This window comes from Lethenteron reissneri, chromosome 68 (assembly GCF_015708825.2).
Source record: "Lethenteron reissneri isolate LAM-NWPU_2019-01 chromosome 68, ASM1570882v1, whole genome shotgun sequence".
Lineage (NCBI taxonomy): Eukaryota > Metazoa > Chordata > Hyperoartia > Petromyzontiformes > Petromyzontidae > Lethenteron > Lethenteron reissneri.
The window spans coordinates 3,678,154-3,706,139 of NC_083846.1; the positions used below are offsets into that span (position 1 = coordinate 3,678,154).

The window sequence follows — 27,986 nt, forward strand, 5'->3', positions numbered from 1 at the left end:
TAGCCGGGTATCGGGTAGGGTACGGGTATCGGGTACCCGGTTGCGACCTCTGCCGGGCAGTGTGATGGTTGGGTCGTTTCACCCTACACTACACTTCAAAGGCAAAGATCCCCCATATAGTCTGAACAAACTTTTGGGGCAAGTGTTGTTAGTGAGTAGCACCTATGAAGGCCGGCAGGGCAAACAAGAGGGTGGGCGACCAGCACCACATACAACCACCTTTGTCTCCCTCGTGACAACGTTTACATGTTGCACAAGGTACTAATTTGAGGCTGAGTGGACCTAAGGGAGGCCCAAGACCGGTTTAAATATTGACCACTGTCATTGGCCGTGAGTGGCAATTGAACTCTAGTCGCAGGGTTTGTAGCGCAGTGTGCTGACCACTACATGACCGCTTCCCACTACACTACAAAAATGAATATCCCCCATATAGCCTTAACAGACTGTTGGGGAAAGTGCTGTTAGCGAGCACCTATGAAGCCCGTCACGGCACACGAGGAGGTGGGTGGCCAGCACCACGCCCGACCGCCTTTGTCTCCCGAGTGGCGATGCTCACGCACCGCACCAGGTACTCATTTTAGGCTTCGTTGACCTCGGGGAGGCCCAGGACTGGTTCGGAAAATCATCACTGGTGGTGGCCGTGAGCGGGACTCAAACTCGGGTCACCAGATTCGTAGCGCAGCGCAGCGTAGCGCTAACGACTACACTACAGCTCCCCCACTACACGCTACAACACACGCACTCATGAGGGCTCATTGAGGCTCACTCAGATGATCACGTATCTACCGCCGAAGGGCTTACCAGTTTTTTCACATTTTTTTTCTTTTCCACGGGAATTTAACACAAGGCGGAGGGAGGAAGGCGGTCAAGAGAAACCAAGGAGAAATTCAGGAGCAATCAGATGGAAAAAAAACGAGCACAAACCAAAACACGGTGAAATTAACAACATGGACAAGACAGAAATAAATAAGAGTATGAAGAATGTTGTGTGCGCCTTTATGAATTGACACATTCCTGCGGAGGGAGCTGGTAGGAACGTTGGGTTGCTCGGTCAATGGCCTGCAGGGTCAACGGCGGCGTGGTGTATTGCGTAAATATGGTCGACTGTGAGGGCGGGCACAAGCCGGTGTGAGTAGGTTAAACGTTGCGTTTTATAAGGGCACCACGGGGGGACCAGCCCCTCCCCACCCAGCCCCACCCCTCCCACCCCCTCCCCACCCTCCCCACCCAGCCCCTCCCCACCCAGGCCCTCCCCATCCCCACCTCATCCTCCCCACCCAGCCCCTCCCCACCCTCCCCACCCAGCCCCTCCACACCCAGCCCCACCCTCTCCACCCAGCCCCTCCACACCCTCCCCACCCAGCCCCTCCCTCCCCACCCAGCCCCTCCCTGCACGACGGACACAATAATCCCCTGTGGGCTGGTGTAACCAGGAGGTTCCTACCAGTATAACATCATAATCCACCAACGGATGAAGGCCTCCCCCACACCGTGTCGGTCGAGGAGGTTGTTTGAACATACTTCACCTCTCTGGTTTATACGGCATTGGCGGAGGCAAGCATCGGTTCGTACATCACTCGCCACTGATGTTAGCCGTGGCTTGCAAATCAAGCTCAGCTCGCAGGGTTCATTGTGCAAGTGCGCTACCAAATGCGTCGCCACTCCACCCCCCAAATAATAAGCATGTAATTGTCTCGACAGGAAAAGATCTGACAGGGCACACTCTCGCTCAGACGCAGAGCTGCTCTAGCATGGACTACTTTTTGTGTTTAGTCCTTACCCAGCACCTCCGATAAAACATGGTTGCTCTTTGGTTCTTTCGGTAAAGTCACGTATAAAGAGAAAATAATAAATTAAATACTAGCATACGACGTTTCGATTGCAACACAAGCAATCGTCATCAGGTATAAATGAAATAGAAACACAAATCTAGTATACTTAGAAATGTAATGTAATACAGCAGATAACATAACAGTCAACACCCTGGTATGTTATCCGACTCTCTGTTGTATTACATTACATGTCTAAGTATACTAGATTTGTGTTTCAATTTCATTTATACCTGATGTTGATTGCTTGTGTTGCAATCGAAACGTCGTATGCTAGTATTTAATTTATTATTTTCTCTTTATACGTGACTTTACCGAAAGAACCAAAGAGTAATTCCTGCAGTCACGAAAGCTCCAAATTAAGTTGAAAGCATGGTTGGCTACGTACGGTGCGAAAGAAGTTCAACATACATACGTACGAAACATTCTCGCAGACACAATGATAAACACCCTTGGACAACATTTTCTAACATTCTCTGCCCATGATCTAAGCAGTCTCCCTTCCCATGTAACGTGCTGGCTACCATCATACCAGCCGCTCTATGCAGCCCCTATAAACGCTCCCTTCCCATGTAACGTGCTCGCTACCGTCGCATCAGCTGGGCATCGCCCATGCAAACGAGATGCACCATTCTAGATTTGAAGCTTTCGTGACTGCAAGGATTCATACTCTTAGGTTTTTTCGGTAAAGTCACGTAGGTAAAAATAAAAGAAAACAACAAAAATAAATAACTAATACGAATTTATAACTTCAGCATTAGTTTCTTGCTGTGGTTGTCCCACCTGATGACGGACACTTGTGTTGCGCCCGAAACGTCGTGATTTATTATTTTATTTCTATTATTATTTCAACAATTTTATTATTTATTTTTATTTTTACCTACGTGACTTTACCATCTCAACGGATTTTCCAGATGACATTTTTCCATGATAGTAATTTTAAATAAGACACTGAAAACACTCAAATATTGATGCATTATCCCACGTGTGTGTGCCCGTGTGTGGCCTTACCTCTCTCTTCAGCTTAGAAATCTCCCCTTCAGCCTCTTCCATTTTCTTGGAGAGCTGAAAAGGCACAGCGTTGGGCCGCACAAAGTTTAAGCGGACCGTGAATCACTCGCGGTGACGCAGCCAGGCCGCCTGCTAACAAGTTCAAGTTCAAGTATTAGGTATAGAGCCCTGTGAGCCATTCGGCTCTTGAATCGGGTGCAACCGCAACAAACAAAAAAACAAAAACATGAGCAAGAAAACATCTTAAAGTGACTAAGTTAAAGTTACAAGTTCATTTATTAGGTATAGCCCTGTGAGCCATTCGGCTCTTGAATCGGGTGCAACCGCAACAAACAAAAAAACTAAAACATGAACAAGAAAACATCTTAAAGTGAATATGTGACTGAGTGCAAACAGAAAATCCAAGAAAAGACAGTAAAATATTGCAGAAAAAGCACCGTACACAAAAATGTGCAAAAATCCCAGTGGGATGCAAGTCAAACAACAACAACCACAAGACAACTTAGATTAAGGCCATCAGTCTAACTCTGTACTACAACAAACAAACATGGCCAAACCAAAAAACTTATCGAAAATCACCAAAATAAAGCCATAAAAGCAATGAAACAGTGGACACCTGTACCGTGGAACCAACCATTAGCAAAATACCTCTACTGTGAAACCGACCGCTCACAAAACACCGGTACCGTGCAACCGACCGAAACCCAAAACACCGGTACCTGCTCACTCCACTTTTTCTCTTTCTCCAGGTTCTGTTCCACGGCCGCCAGCTCCTGATCCCTGCGCTCCAGGTTCTGCTCCAGCTCTTGGATCTCTCCGCGCATGAGGCTCGCGTTGCGACCGCCGCGACCTGGGACTTGCGTCTGCGTGGACGAGGGAAAGCGGGCGGTGGAGGGGGGGGGGTATGTGGGGGCGGGGGGGGGGTTGTGAGGGGGGGAGTAGGCGGGGGCAGTCACGAGTCACGGACTTCTCTCACCAGACGCCGTCACCTGCAGCACACCTCCACTGATCAGAGGTCACAACCGGGTACCCGATACCCGTACCCTACCCGATACCCGGCTACCCGTACCGGGTACGGGTACGGGTACCCGTTTGCGATCCTGGTGCGGCCGGGTATGGGTAGGCCGTGAGTCACTGGTGAGTAACCGTTTGTCACTCATTTCGGGTAAGGTACGGGTACGGGTAGGATACGGCTACCCGTACCTGGCCGGGTACGGGTACCCATTTGCGACCCTGGTGCGGCCGGGTACGGGTACGGGTAAGGAATCAAAACCCGTTTGCGACCTCTGCCACTGATTCACCGCAGCCGCCGACGCTCCCGTTGACAAAACCACAGACGGCTCTCCTCACTCCACTTTGTTGAGCGGCTATCATTTGTGATGGCCAGGTCGCTTTGAAAAATAAGTGAATACCTCAGTGGGGCTCTGTCTGGTAGGATGGGGATGGTTTCGATGAATTTGTATGTTGTTTGGGTAGTTTGTTTACCTTTCTTGTACTTTGCATGACTGTCGCGTTTTTGTACTGTTTGTTGTTGTGACGTTCTAACCCCGTGCCCCGACTGGACATGTGTGAATAAAAAGCTTAATAGCTCATCGGATTCCTCCTGCCATATAAATATTCTTCTTTGTAAATTCAAATCGTTTGTACCAAAAATCCTCCACCCCTAAAAAAAATTAACAGTGGCTCAAATGAGTAATTAGGCGATGCCCTTATATTTGCAGCGCTGAGCCACTAGTGAAAATTCTACATTACTATGACGAGGCCGGGTCTATCCATAAGGTAACCACTGATGAGGCAGTGGTGGAAATTCTCCATTACTATGACGGGGGCGGGTTCATCCATAGGGTAACCACTGATGAGGCAGTGGTGGAAATTCTACATTACTATGACGAGGCCGGGTCTATCCATAAGGTAACCACTGATGAGGCAGTGGTGGAAATTCTACATTAGTGTAGAGGTGATACGCGCTGGGATTAAGGATCGTATGCACAGTGCGTGATGATTGGCTGTGTAGGTGGTGACGCGCGCTGACGGTGGAGGATCAGGGGTCAGCGCGGGGTCGTGGGTTACGGGGTACCGATTGGCTGTGGGCGGTGACGCGCTGAGAGGGAGTGATCAGGTGGCAGCGCAGTGTGATTGGTGGAGTAATGTTAACACGCGCTGGGGGAAGCGGATCGTAGAGAGAGTGCGTCGTGATTGGGTCATTGAGGAACGACGCTCACGTCGACGCCGCATCAGCTCCGTCCCTCGTGAGCAGGGGCTATAAAAGGGGATGCACACAGGCGTAAGGGCAGTGTGTAACCAGCGAAGAAGGAAGACGGGGATGAAGACCTAGAGCCCTGCGGTACCTAGCCCCGCTGTCCTAAGGGGACCGGGACTCTGTGTAACCCAGAGGCGAGTGTAGTGGGTGTAGCCATAGGTCTACACGAGCCGAATGTACTATGTGTAGCCAGGGCATAGGGCTTACACGAGTCGAGTGTATTGTGTAGCCAGAGGCATAGGGCTTACACGAGTCGAGTATATTGTGTGTAGCCAGAGGCCTAGAGCTTACACGAGATTAGTGGAGTGTGTCGGAGGAAGAAGAGAGACCACACGTTGTATTGTGATACCTAAAGGATTTAATAAAAGTGTGTTACCCGTCAAGAAGTTCCTGCCGTCAATTCCCATACTTCAACTGGTGTCAGAAGTGAAACGGTCCTCCAAGCATGGATACAAGGAGGAACCGTCGGACCCACGGGATTGACCACGAGGACAACCTCGACGACGCGGGCCAGCGGGCATCAGGGGGTGAGGAAGAGGAGCTGCCCACGGGGCAGGATCCACCGACGGCGCCGGTCGAGCGACGGGGGACTGACACCGTGCTTCGCGAGGCACACTCCCGTCTGGCGGAGCTGCTGCTCGCCGCCGCGTCCATCTTGGCGGAGATCAGCTCGTCGGGAGGAGCGGGGACGGCGGCCGACGTGCTACAGGGTCGCCCTGCAGATTCCCGCCAAAACGATTTGGCGATTCCCGCCATTTCATCCGCTCCAACTTTTGGCGGGAACGGCCATCACCACGTGGCAGCGGTTCTCCATGCGCGGCCGCTGACGTCACCAACGCGCGCGGCGGACCGCCATCACACACCCGCCACTGGGGCCGCCATCTTACACACCGACGGGGGGGCAGAGAGGAAGCACGAGGAGGAGGACGACTTTATCTTTCAGCAGCGCATTCCCACGTTGTCAGCATTCAAGGCGGAAGGCGGGGATTGGAGCCAATTTCAGCGCAGATTTTTGGCGCATCAAGAGATGTCCGCCTGGTCCGACGCTACGGCACTGCGGGCACTGCCTGCCATGCTGGACGACAACGCGCTCGCGGCCTTCACGTCCGCATGCAGGTCGGACCGCTCCACGCTCAAGGATGCGCTGGCTCTCATGGCCAAAGTCTACGGTCCTCCCTCGGCGTGCCGCCATCATTTCTACGCAAGACGGAAGGCGGACACGGAGACCGTGCTCGCCTACCGCACGGCGTTGCTCGCTCTCGCTGACGCCGCGTTCCCTCGTATGGACGAGGAGGGCCAAGATGCGATGGTTTTGGAGCAGCTGCTCAAGTTGGCGCAGGACCTGGGGGTCCCCATCAACACGGCCGACGACACCGATATTTCTTCATTACGGGTCGCCACGAGCATGCAAGCGCACGAGGTCCTTCAACGAAAGCAGGGGGTCGTCTGCAACGCTGCCGTGGCCTCAACTCCGGGTCCGGTTGACACCGTGCCCCAAGTCGTCAGCCCACGAGAGGACGCGTTCATCGCGGGACGAGCGGGGGACTGGAGGTCGGGGGGTCGTTCGCCTCTGCGAGCGGCCCGCAAGCTGGAGCAACCGAGATCTCCGACTACTGTCATCACCTGCTATAACTGCGGCCTTCGTGGCCACGTGGCCTCCGGTTGCCGCGCCCCACGTCAGCGCGCCATGGGACCTCGGCTGGACGACGACCAAGGCCCCAAGTCATCACTGCAAACCCCGGCAAGTCGCGGCACCTCACATGCTTGGCCCGCATACTCGACACGTATGGGTCGTCGCGTTGCGACGAGGGAGAGCCGAGTAGAGTTCGGGGATTCGGTTCGGAGAGGGGGGTTCGGCCGGGACCGGGGAGACATTAAATGGTCGGAATTGGGGCACAGAATAGTGGCTGCCTCAGCGGGTTCATCCGTCGTTACCGGATCGATTGATGGGGTCGAGGTCAGGGTGTTAGTGGACACGGGGGCATCGGCGACTATTATTTCGGATCTCATTTTTAATATTCTCCCGGTACAATGTCGTCCGCTTCTTCCGGTGGATGTGCCATTTTACGCCGCTAACGGGGGATCGTTGGGCATTATCGGTCAGATTAGGGCGTCCATTTGCATTGGTGATATCAAATTGTCGGGACCCGTTTTCGTTTCATCTTCCCTGGCGGTTCCTTGCCTATTGGGCACTGATTTTTTGGCGAAAATGCCCATCAAAATTCTCATTGATCAGCGTTGCATTGAACTACCATCGGGTCGCCGTATTTCATTTTTGACGAGCCCTAATGTAATTTGGACGGCGTGCGCTACCATTCAGGCGTTAGCAACACAGACCGTGCACGTGCCCCCGGGTTCACAAATGTTGATTCCCCTCCGGTTACGGAAGCCATGGGGGAAGGAGGCCTCGGAACAGGCCATGCTTTTGGGTCCTTCTAATAGGGCTGTTGGAGGTCTCGATTTATCGGTGGCTCACACTTTGGTTGGGGCAGACAGGGATCCGTTTGTCATGGTTTTAAACGCTGGGGCGCGGCCGGCCGTCATTCAGCAGGGCACCGTGCTGCTCACGCGGCACGGGTCCCTGCGGAGGAGAGGCTGGTTGCGCAGGCTGATCCGAGCCCCACGAATAGCGTACCATCAAAGGAGGACCTAGATTGGATTGATATGCTGTGCGCGGACTCTGACGATTTGTCAGCGCTACAGTTGGGTGCGTTGCGCGGGTTGCTGATTGAATTTTCGGATGTCTTCAGTAAACATAAGTATGATATCGGATGCACGGACCTGCTACGCCACCACATTGAAACGGGCGATGCGGCACCGGTCAGGCAAAATCCCTTCCGACTGAGTCCTGCTGAGAAGGAACATGTTCAGTCGGCAGTTAACGATATGCTGGAAGCCGACATTATTTCGCCTTCTTCCAGTCCTTGGGGAGCACCTATTGTGCTCGTTAAAAAGCAGGACGGGTCCCTGCGATTTTGCGTCGATTTCCGCCGCCTGAATAAGATCTCGGTGGCCGACGCGTATCCGCTCCCCAGGATGGACGAGTCTCTCGATGCATTGTCCGGTGCGCGATACTTTTCGACTCTTGATTTATTGTCCGGATTTTGGCAGTTGCCACTCGACGAGGAGTCTAAGCCTAAGACTGCATTCCGGACTCCAGGGGGCCTGTTTCAGTTTAACCGGTTACCCATGGGACTTCACTCCTCTCCTGCGACGTTTCAGCGTCTTATGGAATTGGTTTTGTCGGGCTTGCAGTGGGAGACGTGCCTCATTTACCTTGACGATGTCATTGTTTTCGGTAAAACGTTCGAAGAACACCTCCAGCGATTGAGAGGGGTGTTCTTGCGAATGCGATCGGCTAAATTAAAGTTTAAACCGGCCAAATGCCATCTTTTTCGTAAATCCGTGAGGTACTTGGGTCACATTGTCGACTCTTCGGGGATTTCTACCGATCCTGCGAAGACGGACTGTGTCAGTTCGTGGCCGACGCCCACGTCAGTGTCAGACGTGCGCAGTTTCATCGGTTTTGCTTCGTATTATCGCCGATTCGTTGAGCACTTCGCCACCATTGCAAAGCCCTTGCACGCTTTAACGGCGAAAGGAGTGAAGTTCCGGTGGGGACCGGAGGAGGAGGCTGCATTCTGCTCCCTCCGGGACGCCTTGGTAAGGGCCCCACCCTTGTGCTATCCGGACTTTGAGAGTCCCTTCTTGCTAGACACGGATGCTAGCAACACGGGCATTGGGGGAGTGCTGTCCCAAGTCGTTGGAGGGGTCGAACGGGTGGTCGCCTATGGTAGCAGGGTGTTGTCGCCGGCAGAGCAGCGCTACTGCGTCACCCGTCGTGAACTACTTGCCATTGTTTTTTTTGTACAACAATTCAGGCCATATCTCTATGGTCGTCATTTCACGGTCCGGACGGACCATGCGGCGCTCCAGTATTCATTACGGGTTGCCCAGCCCTCGGGCCAATTGTCGCGGTGGTTGGAAGTCCTCCAGGACTATCAGTTCACGACTACGTACCGTAAAGGGTTGCGACACACGAATGCCGATGCCCTGTCGCGGTTGTTGCCTTGTCACAAATGTGCGTGCTTATCGGGATCGGCGCGCTGTAAACTTCCGGTTACGGAAGGTAGGGAGGCGTTGGTTGCGACCGCGAGCACACCAATTGGGGATGGTCCCGCTACCCCAGGGGGTCAGGACTCGCTGCTCTCACTGTCGTTGATTGAGTGGGGCCGTCTCCAAATGGCGGACAGCTCCCTGCTGGCATTGCGCCGAAAGACGGAGGGTTCCGAAGGTAGCCACGACCGAACTGGCTCCTACGAGCTTAAGCAGGGCCTGTTGATGAGATGGGACAGTTTGTCCCGGCGGCATGCGATTGTGGTGCCTTCTGCTGTGAGGGGGAAGGTTGTCTTGGCCGCACACGAACGCCTCTTGCATTTGGGAGTTAACAAAACGCTTGCCCTGCTTCAGCGTGACTATTATTGGCCGGGAATGGGGGGTGACGTGGTGAATATTCTGAAGGGTTGTGTTGAGTGCGCCAGACGGAAACCACCGCCCGTGGCAGCTAATCCACCGCTGCAATCTATTCAGGTCTCGCGCACTAACGAGCTCGTTGCACTCGATATTCTGGGGCCCTTTCCGGTCACGCCTAGGGGTAATAAGTACCTGTTGGTGGGGGTCGAATATTTTACCCGGTGGCCTATGGCGTGGCCACTCGCCAACCAGTCGGCGGCGGCTGTGACGGACGCCTTTGTCCAGGGCTACGTCCTGGACAAGGGGGCTCCCGAACGCTTGCTGACTGACCAAGGGAAAAATTTTTCGAGTAAATTACTGCAGGAGGTGTGCGACCTGTTGGGTACCAAAAAGGTGCGTACCTCCCCGTACCACCCGCAGACGGACGGGATGGTGGAGAGGCTTAACAGGACATTGACCTCTATGCTGTGCCAGCAGGTGTGTGAGTCGCATGTTGATTGGGACCTGCAGGTCCCTGGGGTCCTTGCCGCGTATAGAATGGCCCCCCATGCAGCTACGGGGTTTTCCCCGTTTTTTCTAATGTACGGTCGGGAAGCCGACCCGCCCATGGAAACGCAGCTGGGTCTGCCCGCACCACGAACTAATTCTAAATTGGCAGAGCATATTAAATTTAATATTCATAAACTGACAGAGGCAAGGGAGGCCGCACGGCTTAATTCGCGGGCTCGCCAAATTGCGAACGAGCGGTTGCGGGCACGGAAGGTGTCCGTGCACAATTGGGAACCAGGTGACAAGGCCTGGCTGCATTGCCCTCGGGCACCTTTGGCCACGTCGCCTAAATTGTTGAAGCCGTGGCGGGGACCCGTGGAGGTCGTGCGGGTGGCACGCCCCCAGTGCGTTCAGATAAAATGGGGGAAACGCCGTTGGTACGTCCACCCCTCCCGACTGAAACCGTTCTCGCCTCCGTATGGCCTCCCCTTGTGTCGTGAGGGCCGAGCATGTGACGTGACCGACGACCCTGAGGGGGAATTGTCCTTGCCTGCTCCTCACATGTCTCCGCCTGATCCGCTCCCAGGTGTCTCGGAACTGACTGCTGCCGACCACCGGCGGCCGGATCTTCACGGCGGGGCCGGTCCTTCCAGGCCCGACCCGTGCCGTCTAGAGCTGCCGGAGACACCGGACGGTCGCCAACGTCCCGTTCCATACGACGGACCGGCCAGACGGACTCGCGCTAGGTCGCGCTACTTTGTGTAACCTACCACGTGCGGAGTCGAGGCAGCCGGAGCGCCTCGGCACTGCGTGGGTCACAGTGACACTTGGCGCGTTCGTTTTACGGTGTTCGCTTTTATTGTGTTGTTCGTCGGGCTGTATATTGCTTCATATTTAAGGTTGTGTTATGTTGTTGTTGTTGTGTTACGGGGCACACTGGGATGTGGAGTTCTTTATTACTGCGTTGCGTTATGTTGTGTTGTAGGTTAACAGCCGGGCCGGCTGCAAGCTATGTGGGAGGGGGTGATGTAGAGGTGATACGCGCTGGGATTAAGGATCGTATGCACAGTGCGTGATGATTGGCTGTGTAGGTGGTGACGCGCGCTGACGGTGGAGGATCAGGGGTCAGCGCGGGGTCGTGGGTTACGGGGTACCGATTGGCTGTGGGCGGTGACGCGCTGAGAGGGAGTGATCAGGTGGCAGCGCAGTGTGATTGGTGGAGTAATGTTAACACGCGCTGGGGGAAGCGGATCGTAGAGAGAGTGCGTCGTGATTGGGTCATTGAGGAACGACGCTCACGTCGACGCCGCATCAGCTCCGTCCCTCGTGAGCAGGGGCTATAAAAGGGGATGCACACAGGCGTAAGGGCAGTGTGTAACCAGCGAAGAAGGAAGACGGGGATGAAGACCTAGAGCCCTGCGGTACCTAGCCCCGCTGTCCTAAGGGGACCGGGACTCTGTGTAACCCAGAGGCGAGTGTAGTGGGTGTAGCCATAGGTCTACACGAGCCGAATGTACTATGTGTAGCCAGGGCATAGGGCTTACACGAGTCGAGTGTATTGTGTAGCCAGAGGCATAGGGCTTACACGAGTCGAGTATATTGTGTGTAGCCAGAGGCATAGGGTCTACACGAGTCAAGTGTATCGGGTGTAGCCAGAGGCCTAGAGCTTACACGAGATTAGTGGAGTGTGTCGGAGGAAGAAGAGAGACCACACGTTGTATTGTGATACCTAAAGGATTTAATAAAAGTGTGTTACCCGTCAAGAAGTTCCTGCCGTCAATTCCCATACTTCATTAGTATGACGGGGGCGGGTCTATCCATAAGGTAACCACTGATGAGGCAGTGGTGGAAATTCTCCATTACTATGACGAGGCCGGGTCTATCCATAGGGTAACCACTGATGAGGCAGTGGTAGAAATTCTACATTACTATGACGGTGATGGGTCCATCCATAGGGTAACCACTGATAAGGCAGTGGTGTAAATTCTACATTACTATGACGGGGGCAGGTCCATCCATAAGGTAACCACTGATGAGGCAGTGGTGGAAATTCTCCATTACTATGACGAGGCCGGGTCTATCCATAAGGTAACCACTGATGAGGCAGTGGTGGAAATTCTCCATTACTATGACGGGGGCGGGTCCATCCATAGGGTAACTACTGATGAGGCAGTGGTGGAAATTCTACATTACTATGACGGTGACGGGTCCATCCATAGGGTAACTACTGATGAGGCAGTGGAGGAAATTCTACATTACTATGACGGGGGCGGGTCCATCCATAGGGTAACCACTGATGAGGCAGTGGTGGAAATTCTACATTAGTATGACGAGGCCGGGTCTATCCATAAGGTAACCACTGATGAGGCAGTGGTGGAAATTCTCCATTACTATGACGGGGGCGGGTCCATCCATAAGGTAACTACTGATGAGGCAGTGGTGGAAATTCTACATTACAATGACGGGGGCGGGTCCATCCATAAGGTAACCACTGATGAGGCAGTGGTGGAAATTCTACATTACTATGACGGGGGCGGGTCTATCCATAGGGTAACCACTGATGAGGCGGTGGTGGAAATTCTACATTACTATGACGAGGCCGGGTCTATCCATAAGGTAACCACTGATGAGGCAGTGGTGGAAACTCTCCATTACTATGACGAGGACGGGTCTATCCATAGGGTAACCACTGATGAGGCAGTGGTGAAAATTCTACATTACTATGACGGTGACGGGTCCATCCATAGGGTAACCACTGATCAGGCGGTGGTAGAAATTCTCCCACTGCAATGGCGGGGGATGAGTTTATCCACAGGATAAACCACGGTTTGGCCTCGCCACAAAGCTGTATTCATTTTAAAGACCTCGCAGCGATGGAGGGCTGAGTCAACCCAAAGCCCAACCTGGACTTGAATTTGTGTCCTTATCGCAGGAGGCTCATCCTGACCAGGACGCTTCAAAGTCGTAACCCATGTCAAAAGTCTTCTTGGTTCTTTCGGTAAAGTCACGTAGAAGGGAAATGATAAAATAATAAAAATTAAACATCATAAAATTATTCTCACGACGTTTCGGCCACAACGCAAGCAGCCGAAAGGTCGTGAGAATTGTATTTTATTATGTTTTGTTTTTATTATTTTATTATTTCCCTTCTACGTGACTTTACCGAAAGAACCAAGAAGATGAATCCCTGCAGTCACGAAAGCTTTAAATCCATGTCAAATGGTCCAAAAGAACCTGCGGTGTAGATGTTTGCGTTAACGTGTTGTTCAATCGGTTGGAGGGTTGTCTCCCCTTATCCCTGATGGGTGTCTGCTTGCGACGATTGCAAACAACATGGGTGCAGAGCACGCGCGTACCAGCTCATTCTGCAGCTTGTCGATCTTCGCCTTGTACTGCCGCTCTAAGGGAGAGAGGGGGAGGGAGACCGCGCGTCGAGAGGTGGAGACGTCATCACGTGGCATCTCTTCGAGACTGATTCGAGTAGAGTGCGCATCTAGGACACAGAGTAAAACTAAGCGACAGCTCCTAAAACACTTGGGTGTTGTATGTATGTGTATTTGTGTGTGTGGGGCTATCCACTCCCTAGTGTGCCATTTCGGTCATCATAGGTGCTCACTAAAGTCACTTGCCGCTAGAGTCTGTCCAGGGGATACGGTAGTATCTTTGTCTTTGTGTGTGGGGAGCTCTAGTGCAATGGTTAGCGCGCCGTGCGATGAACCCGGCAACCCGAGTTCGGTTCCCGCTCACGGCCAACACCAGTGATGATTATCTGAACCGGTCATGGACCTCCTCTAGATCGATTCAGCCTCAAATGAGTACCTAATGCGGTGTGTCAACATCGCCGCTAGGGAGACAAGAGCGGCTGGGCGTAGTGTTGGCCGACCCACTCCCTCGTGTGCCGTGCTGGCCTTCATAGGCGTTCACTAACAGCACTTGCCCCAAACAGTGTGTGTATAATACACGTGGAATCTTTGCATTTTGAATCGGAATGTCCCACGCAGTGACTGATCAGTCCAGCCATAGGTGTCTTATTAAGGCCGCCCACGTTGACCAATCACGTTCTTGGAACACGCCGTGCGGTTTGAACTTTGGCGCATGCCAATCGGTTTAACAGCCACTAACGAATGCGGTTGAGTTTCCGTCAGCGTGTTGCGTTTGTTGTGTTTTTTGGGGAGCCACGGTGGCTGGGAGATGTTAACCACCTCGCCTGGTATACAGGAGGTCGTGGGTTTGATCCCGACCCTGACCCTGCTGCTGTATATTTGGAGTTTGCGTGTCTCTCTCTCATCATCATCATCACGGTGGCTAGGAGATGTTAACCACCTCGCCTGGTATACAGGAGGTCGTGGGTTTGATCCCGACCCTGACGCCTGCTGCTGCATATTTGGAGTTTGCTTGTCTCCCTCTCCACCCGTGGTTGCGTGGATTTTTCTCCGGGTCTTCCAGTTTTTGCCTCAATATTTTGAATCAAAGTCACGCATTAAGTGTATTTGGCCGCTGCAAATTTCCACGCGATAAGCCACTTCACTGAGCTATAATTTGCGGCCAGGTCGCAAATGGGCCTTACCTGGTCAAAATAAAAAATAGCAAAAAGTAAAAATAGTTTCCGCGTTCAGCTACCGTCACTGTGCCGAGTTATCGTCGCGAGCGAATGCGTCGACGATTCTCGAAAAATCGGGGTGGGCATTCCTCCCCTGGTGTGCCGTGCGTTGTGTACCGACTTTGGCTTGTTCGGTTCCCGCCCTCTCAACCTCCTCCATGGCAAACGCAGCCTCCTGCGATTTCAGCTGGGGCAAAGATTGCACATGACATGGATTACACGCAATTCGGATTACGTATGAATGTGTGATTCGGATTGCAGATTACTGATTACACGCGATTCAGATTACATATTATTGTGTGAATCGGAATGCTGATAATTAATTACATGCGAATCAGATTACATGCGATTTGGATTACATATTAATACGTGATTCCGATTACAGATTACTGATTACACGCGATTCACATTACATATTATTGCGTGAATCGGAACGCTGATTATTAATTACATGAGATTCAAATTACCAGCGATTCAGATTACACGCGATTCAGATTACGTGAGATTCAAATTACCAGCGATTCAAATTACCAGCGATTCAGATTACACGTGATTCAGATTACACGTGATTCAGATTACATGAGATTCAAATTACCAGCGATTCAGATTACACGCGATTCAGATTACATGAGATTCAAATTACCAGCGATTCAGATTACATGAGATTCAAATTACCAGCGATTCAGATTACATGAGATTCAGATTACACGTGATTAAGATTACATGAGATTCAGATTACCAGCGATTCAGTTTACAAGTGATTCAGATTACACGCGATTAAGATTAAACGAAATTGAGATGGCACGCGATTCAGATGATACGCGATTCAGGCCACGTGACCGCTGCTAGCGATGGTGAAGGTGGAGCACATGGCATGCACGCGCTCTTCACCTGCATGAGCGACTGCGTGAGGGAAAACAGATGGATGAGCTTGTCCGACGTTTCATCTTTTAAACTCTTCACCTCCACCTGTCAAGGCAATACAAAGCGTTCCAAATACATCACCATCATTGCTTAATAATAATAACAGCACCGTGCTCCCCATGCAGTATACTCCACAGCGCTCTGCAGTAGGGGAACCCTACCAGTGGCAGCTCTCCCTGTGTGGAGTGAGCGGAACGCAGCACCGGCCTACGAGTGGCCATTAGTCTGCCGGTAGGGTGGGCAATGCTGTGACTTGGCTGTCCCAGCTAGGCAATTTGCGGGTACATTTTTAAATCAAATTTGGCAAATAGGAACCGTGATGCTGACGGGCATGGCCTACCCTCTCTGGAATAACGAAGTCAAAAGTGACGAGCAATGAGGCAGTGCTCATCTCCTGTTTGCAGCCCTGACGTCGGTCGTGGAGATTCCACATTCCTATGGCGCAGACGATTCTCCTTCTATAGGACAAGCACCCTTGACTTCCCCCGTCGCAAAACGTTACTCTGTTTAATTTATCTGGGAAACCCTACTGCGGAAAGTCCTGAATTGCGATGTTTGGCCAATTCCTCTCCACCAAGTGTATCACGCGTTTGTTGTTCTACTCCCACAAGTCCGATTAGCCACGGTTGGCTACGTAACGTGCGAAAGAGGTTCAACTTAAACACGTATTTATCTAGATTTGAAGCTTTCGTGACTGCAAGGATTCATATTGTTAGTTTTTTTCGGTAAAGTCACGTAGGTAAAAAATTTAAATTAATAAAAGTAAAATAAAAATCACGACGTTTCGGATGCAACACAAGCTTCCGTCTTCAGGTGGAACCGTCACAGCACGATAGCTGATACAGCTGATACAGCTATCGTGCTGTGACGGTTCCACCTGAAGACGGAAGCTTGTGTTGCCTCCAAAATTTCGTGATTTTAGTTTTATTTTTATTTTACTTTTATTAATTTAAATTTTTTACCTACGTGACTTTACCGAAAAAACCTAACAACACGTATTTTATCGACCCTGGAGGGGATGATGAAGGTCTGAGTCAACACCCCTAACCAGGATTTTGAACCTGCAAACCTTTGAATTGCGAGCCGCTCGCTCTATCTGCAGCTGAGCCACCTGGCCGGATAATGCACATGCAAAATTGACAAGGGTGGTCTCTGGGCTTGAACCGCGAACCAAATGCAACAAACGGCAAAACACACTTCCCCCTGCACATGTTTAGTGTACATGCCGAACAACATGTTTGGAATCGACAGGAGAAAAGTTAGACTTAAGAATAAATCGAGTTATTAACAGACCTTTGGAACATAACTCGTTCGTAAGTAGAGAAGTCCCTGTATCATTATAATAGGGTTTTCCCCTTTTTTCTGGCAACAAAACAGGTGTTAAGATGTTAAAACACCAAACTGAAACCTTTTACAAGGAATCATGTCTGCATTAACCACAATGCTTGTGGTCAGAATGCAAACAAAAAACATACTCTGATAATAAATGCATTGTGCTGTAACACGTTCCTACGGAGGGAGCTGGTAGGAACGTTGGGTTGCTCGGTCAAAGCCGACGTGAGTGGGTTAAACGTTGAGTTTTATAAGGGCACCACGGGATGACCAGCCCCACCCCACCCAGCCCCACCCATCCTACCCCCCACCCTCCCCACCCAGCCGCTCCCCACCCTCGCCTCCCCACCCAGCCCCTCCCCACCCTCCCCTCTCCACCCAGCCCCACCCCTCCCATTTTTTGATGCACGACGGACGGACGGACACAATAATCCCCTGTGGGCTGGTGGAACCAGTTGGTTCCTACCAGTATAATGTTTTTGTATTGCTTGTTGTTGTAACGTTCTTACCCAGCGCCCCTACTGGACATGAAAACATTGCTTTATAGCTCATCGCATTCCTCCTGCAGTGCGAATAAATATTCTGACCTTCGAAATAATGTCTTCGATCTGGTACGCGACGTCCACCTCTCTCTCCAAGGTGTTGGAGTCACACTTGAGCAGGATCTCCCACGCCACGTTCGGTGCCATTTCCAAAGCTTTCCTGTTCACAGACTGACCAGCGCACGCAACATTGAGGCCCCGGGTGGTGGAGCGCACCGATCAATCCTTTTGCAAGATTTAGTATCTAGAGCAGCGGTCGGGAACCTATGGCTCACGAGCCATATATGGCTCTTCTGGTGACGGCATATGGCTCCCAGATAATTTTGAGTTGAAGAAAATAAAAATCAGTTTGGAACTGATTTTAAAATACTTGTGATATTGCTTAATAATACCGTGTCATTTTAAAGTAAACAAAAATTACTTTTGAAGATAAATTTGACGGGTCACGGGGCCTCAACGGCTGCACGAAGCTCAACCTCACCACGTACGAACCAGACTACAAGGCCATCAGCAAAACCACGCAGCACCAGAAGTTGCATTAAAAGTAAGACATTTAATTTACTATACGTTAAAAATACTATATGGCTCTCAATGCAATATATTTAGAAATATTTGGCTTTTATGGCTCTCCCAGTCAAAAAGGTTCCCGACCCCTGATCTAGAGTGTATCTGTTTCTCGTCAAGGAGCATGAAGCATCTGAGTGAACTCCGGTCATCACCGCAGCGGCAGCGGCTTTTGGCCGAGACATCGAACAAAGTCGGTGGATCATCGCATCGCACGGCGCTTTCAGATGCGCTTCTGCGGCCGTCTGGAACGCTCTCTTCCTTCCGATATTAGGAAGCCACTGGAGCTATGCATTTTTAAATCCTTTATATTAAGTTCGCTTGCTTGCTTGCGTGCTTGCTTGCTTACGACCGTGCAAATCTTTCAGTCGTTTTTTAACCCACTTCCCGTGATCCAATCGAGCTGACATTTCGCACACAGACTCGTTGTGCGAGACAATTAATGTTCGTGCAAAAAAAAAAATGCAAAAATGTTACACTGTTTAGGGAAAACAAATTAAATATTTAATTACCAATTGGTTAATGGTGGCAGACAATCATCTGACCCATAGGTGGCAGCCATCTCAAGCCAGAGGACGAGGACTCTCGCCGCCACGCATATAAAGGATTTATAGTGAAAAACTTTGTTTTTACGGGTTATACTTATTAAATCGTCTCAATTGAAAACTCATTTCTTTAGAACTGCTTCTTGTTGTGTTTGGTTTGTTTTCCTTCCATCCGCACTTACGATTAGCACGGTTGGTTGCGTACGGTGTGAAAGAAGTTCAACATACAGTACATACGTGATGTTGGTGCATTCCATTTGGTGCCCGTGTCAACCCACCGACTTATCCCACGAATGAGGAACGTTAATAACACTGCATTCACCTTAAACATGACACTCAATGTGCATTATAGTATCCACGAGTTGTTTTGGGTTAGATCGCGTAAATATATAAATGTGTCGTTAAAACCCGCCACCCCCCAACACAGACAACTAGTAAGGGTTGCAACGTAAACAGAACGTGGCCAATTCGTCACTAGTACAGCACTAGTGTGTAGTGTAGTGTGTAGTGTATAGTAGTGTATAGTGTAGTGTATAGTGTAGTGTATAGTAGTGTATAGTGTATAAGTGTAGTGTAGTGTATAGCGTAGTGTAGTGTATAGTAGTGTATAGTGTAGTGTATAGTGTAGTGTGTAGTGTATAGTGTAGTGTATAGTGTAGTGTATAGTGTAGTGTACTAGTACAGCCACACCGGTTGTGTGTTGGAGAGCCAAGCCACAACATTTACAGAAATCTGGCTGTCGCCTGATGAAGCTGGTTGTAATTACTGGCGAAACGTCGAACTCAGATTGTAAATGTTGTGGCTTGGCTCTCTAACACACAACCGGTGTGGCTGTACTAGTATACTACGCTATACACTACACTATACACTACTATACACTGTACACTACACTATACACTACTATACACTGTACACTACACTATACACTACTCTATACACTACACTATACACTACTATACACTACACTATACTTATACACTACACTATACACTACTATACACTACACTATACACTACTATACACTACACTACACACTAATGCTGTACTAGTGACGAATTGGCCACGTTCTGTTTACGTGACAACCCTCACTAGTTGGGCTGTGTTGGGTGGAGGCGGGTTTTAACGACACAACATTTATACATTAACGCGATCTAACCCCAACAAAACCTCTATCATGAATATTGGTCGCGAAAACCTCCTGCGTGTTAAACTGCATGACAGTACTTCGGGTTCAATTTCGATGTAAAGCTTTCGTGACTGTAGGTCTGTCTTCTCGACAGACCTGTTCTTCACCTGAGGACGGCTGCTTGCGTTGTGGCCGAAACGTCGTGAGAATTATTGAATTGTTTTATTTTTCTTCTTGGTTCTTTCGGTAAAGTCACGTAGAAGGGAAGTAATAAAATAATAAAAATAAAACATAATAAAATAATATAATAATATAAAATAATATAATAATATAATATATATATTATTTTTATTATTTTATTACTTCCCTTCTACGTGACTTTACCGAAAGAACCAAGAAGATGAATCCCTGCAGTCACGAAAGCTTTAAATCGAAATGTTATTATGTTTTATTTTTATAATTTTATTATGTTTTATTTTTATTATTTTATTATTTCCCTTCAACGTGACTTTACCGAAAGAACCAAGAAGATGAATCCCTGCAGTCACGAAAGCTTTAAATCGAAATGTTATGTTTTATTTTTATTATTTTATTATTTCCCTTCTACGTGACTTTACCGAAAGAAACAAGAAGATGAATCCCTGCAGTCACGAAAGAAGCTTTAAATCGAAATGTTATGTTTTATTTTATTATTTTATTATTTCCCTTCTACGTGACTTTACCGAAAGAAACAAGAAGATGAATCCCTGCAGTCACGAAAGAAGCTTTAAATCGAAATGTTATAATGTTTTATTTTATTATTTTATTATTTCCCTTCTACGTGACTTTACCGAAAGAAACAAGAAGATGAATCCCTGCAGTCACGAAAGAAGCTTTAAATCGAAATGTTATGTTTTATTTTTATTATTTTATTATTTCCCTTCTACGTGACTTTACCGAAAGAAACAAGAAGATGAGTACTTCGGGTGTCTGAGAGCCGTTTTGTTCGTCGAGGGTGATTTGATGTCTGCAGAATAATTTACTGGCGCTGTTGGGACTCCCCTAGGTCGACTCAGCCTTAAACGATTATCCACTGAAGCCTTCGGCTAAGTCGACTCAGCCTTAAATGATCCACAGGTGCGAACCGGTCGTTAACTCGGCTTCAAACTAGCGCGGCTACATTAAAACAAAGCGTTGCAAAGAATATATATATACGTGAAAGGTTTACTTTATCTTCTTGTTTCTTTCGGTAAAGTCACGTAGAAGGGAAATAATAAAATAATAAAATAAAACATAATAAAATAATATATCTATATTATTTTTATTATTTTATTATTTCCCTTCTACGTGACTTTACCGAAAGAACCATTAATATTAATCCTTGCAGTCACGAAAGCTTTAAATCGAGGTGTACTTTAAGTGTAAACGTAAATAAGATCTTTAAGCGCCGTTTTAACGGGTTGCTTAGCAACCCGAGGCCTAGGGCGCTATTCTAGCGAGGTGCATTGCGATAAGCCTTAAAAAATATACAATACGTTGTAACTTTGACAATTCTAATGTATGAAATAACGTTAGCGTTGCCCAACATTGTTTAGAAATAAAAAAACGATAGTCACCTGTCCGGAGATTAAAGCAATTTACTCTGACATAGCCGCCCTCGTTTCGACGCTGCTTCTGATACTGTGGATCTTCCGGAAGATATCTACCGGCCGTTCGAGTGGCAACATCTTCCGGAAGATATCTACCGGCCGTTCGAGTGGCAACATCTTCCGGAAGATATCTACCGGCCGTTCGAGTGGCAACATCTTCCGGAAGATATCTACCGGCCGTTCGAGTGGCAACATCTTCCGGAAGACTTCTACCAACTGTTCAAGTGACGTCTTCCGGAAGATATCTAGCATGTCTTCCGGAAGATATCTACCGGCCGTTCGAGTGACATCTTCCGGAAGATTTCTAACATGTCTTCCGGAAGATATCTACCAACCGTTCGAGTGGTAACATCTTCCGGAAGATATCTACCGGCCGTTCGACTGGCAACATCTTCCGGAAGATATCTACCGGCCGTTCGAGTGGTAACATCTTCCGGAAGATATCTACCGGCCGTTCGAGTGGTAACATCTTCCGGAAGATATCTACCAACCGTTCAAGTGACGTCTTCCGGAAGATATCTACCAACCGTTCGAGTGGTAACGTCTTCCGGAAGATATCTACCAACCGTTCGAGTTACGTCTTCCGGAAGATATCTAGCATGTCTTCCGGAAGATATCTACCGGCCGTTCGAGTGGCAACATCTTCCGGAATAATTCTACCAAATCTTCCGGAAGATATCTACCGGCCGTTCGAGTGACCTCTACCGGTAAGTTGCTACCGTGTCTTCTGGAAGATTCTACCGTTGTCTTCCGGAAGATGTCTACCGGCCGTTCAAATGATAACATCTTCCGGAATATTAAATCTACCAAATCTTCCGGAAGATATCTACCGACTGTTCAGGACCCATCTTCCGGAAGATGATACCATATCTTCCGGAAGATATCTACCGACTGTTCAGGACTCATCTTCCGGAAGATTTATACCGTGTCTTCCGGAAGATATCTACCGACTGTTCAGGACCCATCTTCCGGAAGATTGATACCGTGTCTTCCGGAAGATCTCTACCGTCCGTTCGAGTGACAACATCTTCCGGAAGAACCTTCTCCCGATGTCAGAGACTCAATCTAGATATGATCGAGATTTGAAGTTTTCGTGACTGCAAGGATCCATACTCTTTGGTTCTTTCGGTAAAGTCACGTAGGTAGATAAATAAAATTAGAGACTCAGCCCGGAGTATCAGCCCGCGCGCTAGAGGATGTCCATGGGAGGAGATGGAGCGATTAAATGATGATCCGCTGATGTGCATCGCTGGGACTGTAAAATTAATCTTCTTGGTTCTTTCGGTAAAGTCACGTAGAAGGGAAGTAATAAAATAATAAAAATAAAACATAATAAAATAATTCTCACGACATTTCGGCCACAATACAAGCAGCCGTCTGCTTGTAATGTGTTTTATTTTTATTATTTTATTATTTCCCTTCTACGTGACTTTACCGAAAGAACCAAGAAGATGAATCCCTGCAGTCACGAAAGCTTTAAATCGAAATTTTATTTTGTTTTATTTTTATTATTTTATTATTTCCCTTCTACGTGACTTTACCGAAAGAACCAAGAAGATTAATCCCTGCAGTCACGAAAGCTTTAAATCGAAATTTAATGTTAGGCAACTTTGTGGCCAGCAGAGGGCGGTGCAGCAACATGCATCATTGTACGGTACTATGGCGCCATAAATGACGTCACACATTTTTGGACGATTTTTGACCCCTCCCCCGTCACGTGACGTCACAAAAAGTCAGACCCCGCCCTCAAATGTGACGTCACAAAGCTCTGCCCCCCCCCCCCCCAAAAAAAAACATATTTCCATTTTGAAAATTAAAGATGCTTAAAATCGCTTTAAACTATTGTCATTATAGTGCGTATTTAATGTGGCGCTGCACTCTGATGTTGTAGGAGAAAACATTTATTAAAAAGTATATTTAATTAAGTAGAACGTGTTGTCTATATTAATTAAAAGTTGCGCATTTTGATGTGACGTCACATTTCTCAACCCCCCCCCCCTCGTCACACATCGTCACAAATGTCTGACCCCCCCCCCTCTCCCCCTAGGTGCGTGACGTCATTTATGGGCGGCCCCTTTGCACCACTGTGGTGTTTTTGTCGTGTTTGTTGTTGTAATGATCTCACCCCGTGACCCCCTTACTGAACACCTGTGGAAAAAATTAACCCGTAAAAACAAAGTTTTTCACTATAAATCCTTTATATGCGTGGCATCGGTTTAATTTTATTATTCATTTCTGTTTTTCTTGAGTAAGAGTTTCATTTTTATCACATTGGTATTTTAAATTAAATATAAAAAAAAAATTTTGAAAAAAATTTTCACGAAAATAAATTGTCATGCACAACGGAGTCTGTGTGCAAAATGTCAGCTCGATTGGATCACGGGAAGTGGGTTAAAAAACGACCGAAAGATTTGCACGGTCGTAAGCAAGCAAGCAAGCAAGTGAACTTAATATAAAGGATTTAAAAAGATCTTCATCGCTCATCGGATTCCTATTGATGCTATTGTTATCCGGCTGCTATGGATTGACTTATGCAGCTAGCGGAGGATGCTATGTTTAGTGATGTGTGTTGTACTCTTAGGTTTTTTCGGTAGGTAAAAATCAATAAAAATAAAAAAAATAATAATAATAGAAATAATAATAGAAATAAAATAATAAAAAATAAATAGTGAATTGTTTTAAATATTTTTTTTACCTACATAACTTTACCGAAAAAACCTAAGAGTATGAATCCTTGCAGTCACGAAAGCTTCAAATCTAGAAAGGATGTGTGTTGTGTGTGTCGCTATTGTAAACTTTTAATCACATTTGTTGGGAAAACTGTTACGTTGTTTACATAGCATTGTTTTAGTAAGTTTTAGAGGGGGCTTGGTTTGGCCCGATTTTTTTTATTTAGTGTAGATTTGTATTGTATTATGATTGTTATTGGTATCAAAATGGATTTTTTTGCACTTTGTGTACGCAGCATGAACGGGTTGTGCTTTTTCCCATAGGATTTTATTGTTTGCTACGTACGTGATGTTTAGATTTGTGTACAATGAATTTTAGGTGCATCTTGTAATTTTATTGTTTGTTGCGCTTGAACCCAAATCAAGAGCCGAATGGCTCACATGGTAAATCCTAATAAATGAAACTGAAAACTGAACTGAAACTCTAAATAAATATTCCGATTCTGAGTTGTTCATTCCAGATGATTGATATAAAAGTGCATAGCTCCCATTGGCTTCCCAATACGGTTGACCGATGTTCTGTCGTCTGGTTGATGGTGACATTATCGTCTCAAGAATTGGGCCCTGTGGAAGATCTGCCGTTCTAGATTTGAAGCTTTCGTGACTGCAAGGATTCATATTCTTAGGTTTTTTCGGTAAAGTCACGTAAAGTTACCGAAAAAACCTAAGAATATGATCTGCCGTTCGTATTCCAATCCACGTTTTTTTTTATCTCTCTCTCCACAGCAAGGCCGTAATTATAATATAAATTGGGGGACACACATCCCACCCACAATATTAAAATATGCTCAAAATGCCCCCCTCCCCAATATATTGCTAAAATAATTGCTATGCTATGTAAATAAAAACAAAAATTTGCTAAACCCTGGCCACAATATCTTGACTTGTCTTCAGATAAATCAATGCATCGATTTCTGTTCATGTGATTGTGGTTATGTTTGTACTTTATTAATCCCTAATCTCTGCCATTACATACAATGAAAGAAGAAATGGTAAAAAAAGTAAAAACAGAGCAATGTATTACAATACACTATTAGACTTTATTGTACAAAAATAAAAAAAAAGTCCATCCCATGTGTTAGTGAATTTTTTAATATTTTAGGCAGGAAATGAGTTTTTAAAATTTGATATTTTTTAATCCTTTATATTAAGTTCGCTTGCTTGCTTGCTTGCGTGCTTGAGCGCTTGCTTGCTTGCTTACGACCGTGCAAATCTTTCGGTCGTTTTTTAACCCACTTCCCGTGATCCAATCGAGCTGATATTTTGCACACAGACTCGTTGTGCGAGACAATTCATGTTCGTGAAAAATGTTTTCCAAAATTTTACACTGTTTAGGGAAAACAAATTAAATATTTAATTACCAATTGCTTAATACTGGCAGACAATCATCTGACCCATAGGTGGCAGCCATCTCAAGCCAGAGGACGAGAGGACTCTAGCCGCCACGCATATAAAGGATTTATAGTGAAAAACTTTGTTTTTACGGGTTATACTTATTCTGCGTTGGGACCCCCAGATACCCTGAAAGATTTGGTCCCCCCCAATGTTGACTTCATGGCTACGGCCTTGCTCCACAGAACCGTACTGGGCACCATGATTGCAATGTGTTTCCCAAACGAGTAAACTTTCCCCAGTGGCTCACCACATTCTCCTTCGATAAACGATCACGGAATCTTTCGATTTAAAGCTTTCGTGACTGCAGGGATTCATCTTCTTGGTTCTTTTGGTAAAGTCACGTAGAATGAAAATAATAAAATAATAAAAATATAGACATAATATTTTATTATGTTTTCTTTTCATTAAAATAAAACATTATATTTTATTATGTTTTTATTATGTTTTATTTTTATTGAAATAAAACATAATATTTAATTACGTTTTATTTTTATTATTTTATTATTTCCATTCTACGTGACTTCACCGAAAGAACCAAGAAGATCACGGAATCTTTGCAACAGTCCATCGCGAAGCAGACCGCCGCAGGAGGATTTTATTTTACCAGTTAATAACAACGACAAAGATCCCCCGTGTAGCCTGTAACAGACTATTGGGGCAAGTGCTGTTCGCGAGCACCTACGAAGGCCGGCACCGTTGCACACGAGGGGGTGGGTGGCCAGCAACCGCGCCCGGCCGCCTTTGTCTCTCCCAGTGGCGATGTTTATTGCACACCGCACCAGGTACTCATTTGAGGCTGAGTCGACCTAGGGGGGGGGCCCAGGACCGGTTCAGATAATCGTCACTGGCGGTGTTGGCCGTGAGCGGCGTTCTAACCGCTACACTGACACAAAGGCAAAGATCCCCCGTATATCTTCTTGGTTCTTTCGGTAAAGTCACGTAGAAGGAAAGACGGCTGCTTGCGTTGTGGCCGAAACGTCGTGAGAATTATTTTATATGTTTTATTTGTATTATTTTATTATTTCCCTTCTACGTGACTTTACCGAAAGAACCAAGAAGATGAATCCCTGCAGTCACGAAAGCTTTAAATCGAAAAGTCCCCCTATAGCCTTACACAGACTGTTGGGGCAAGCGCTGTTAGCTAGCAGCACCCATGAAGGCCGGAACGGCACACGATCGGGGTGTATGGCCAGCACCACACACAGGCGCGCTCAAGTAGGTATTAACCAGGGTGGGCCCACTCCCACCGAATTTCAACCTCGAAAAGTCTGCAACAAACGTGGATTAAAAAAATTTACCCGTAAAAACAAAGTTTTTTACTATAAATCCTTTATATGCGTGGCTGCTAGAGTCCTCTCGTCCTCTGGCTTGAAGATGGCTGCCACCTATGGGTCAGATGATTGTCTGCCAGTATTAAGCAATTGGTAATTAAATATTTAATTTGTTTTCCCTAAACAGTGTAAAATTTTGGGAAAAAATGTTCACGAACATTAATTGTCTCGCACAACGAGTCTGTGTGCAAAATGTCAGCTCGATTGGATCACGGGAAGTGGGTTAAAAAACGACCGAAAGATTTGCACGGTCGTAAGCAAGCAAGCAAGCACGCAAGCACGCAAGCAAGCGAACTTAATATAAAGGATAAAAAAAACCCAATTCCTTAGGCAGCAGTGAACGCACGCCCCTGAGCAAAAAAAGTTCCCAGGAGACCCACGAACGAGACACGGGCACTCAAAAAACTCGCTTGTTCCACCACCCCATCCATGTCACTGCATGCCCCCTCGGGAGTCAATAATTGCGTTGGCTTTCTCTGTCTGTGTGTGTTTTTCGGAAGAAAAAAAAAATTACACGGGCACTATACATTTCGTTTCTCTCCCGCGGCGTTACGCGTTCGCTGTCGAGACCTGTTTGGCGAGTGGGAGCCGTTGTTGGATGATGCCTCGGCTGTACGGGCAGGCCCCTCTGTGCAATTGATATATTTGTGTGGCTGGTCGCGCTGACTGTTTTAACTCCCGCAACGTAAGTACGCGCGCGTATCAACGCGTTGTTGAGCTTCTGTCGCGGGGAGCGGTGGTGCAGCGGTTAGCGCTGCGCTACAAACCCGGCGACACGGGTTCGATTCCCGCTCACGGCCAACACCGGCGACGATTTTCCGAGCCGGTACTGGGCCACCCCCTAGGTCGACTCAAAATGAGCAGCTGGTGCGGTGTGTAGTAAACATCGCCACTGGGGAGACAAAAGCGGTCGGGCGTGGTGCTGGCCACCCACCCCGTCGTTTACCGTTCCGGCCTTCATAGGTGCTCGCTAACAGCACTTGCCCCTACAGTCTGTTAAGGCTACACGGGGGATCTTTTTTTTTAGCTTCTATCGAAACATACGCAGCCGACCGTGGCTCAGAAATGAGTTTTCAACCCCTTGATGACTTAAACGTGCGTAGCTCGCAGTGGCTTCTGGTCATCGGAAGGAAGAGCGTTCCAGACGGCCGCAGAAGCGATCCTTAACAAAGGCTCACCCTCTTAAGCACAGCGTGCTGTACTTGGCC

General features: G+C 47.9%; 1 protein-coding gene across 2 annotated transcripts in view; it reads right to left on the bottom strand.

Moving 5' to 3' along the window:
- The window catches only part of LOC133360369 (centrosomal protein of 290 kDa-like), a 101,301-nt gene extending 79,842 nt beyond the window's left edge, over positions 1-21,459 (bottom strand). The window contains exons 1-7 of one of the 2 annotated variants that reach the window (XM_061579054.1): positions 21,291-21,459; positions 17,506-17,631; positions 15,554-15,631; positions 14,780-14,849; positions 13,419-13,462; positions 3,560-3,703; positions 2,841-2,894 (exon numbers count right to left, since the gene is read on the bottom strand). In XM_061579054.1, coding sequence (XP_061435038.1) covers positions 2,841-2,894; positions 3,560-3,703; positions 13,419-13,462; positions 14,780-14,849; positions 15,554-15,631; positions 17,506-17,607 — 492 coding nt within the window. In that variant the 5' untranslated portion in view covers positions 17,608-17,631; positions 21,291-21,459. The remainder of the gene's footprint in view (positions 1-2,840; positions 2,895-3,559; positions 3,704-13,418; positions 13,463-14,779; positions 14,850-15,553; positions 15,632-17,505; positions 17,632-21,290) is intronic. The other variant, XM_061579055.1, reaches the window with a different exon arrangement.
- Positions 21,460-27,986: the final 6,527 nt, after the last annotated feature.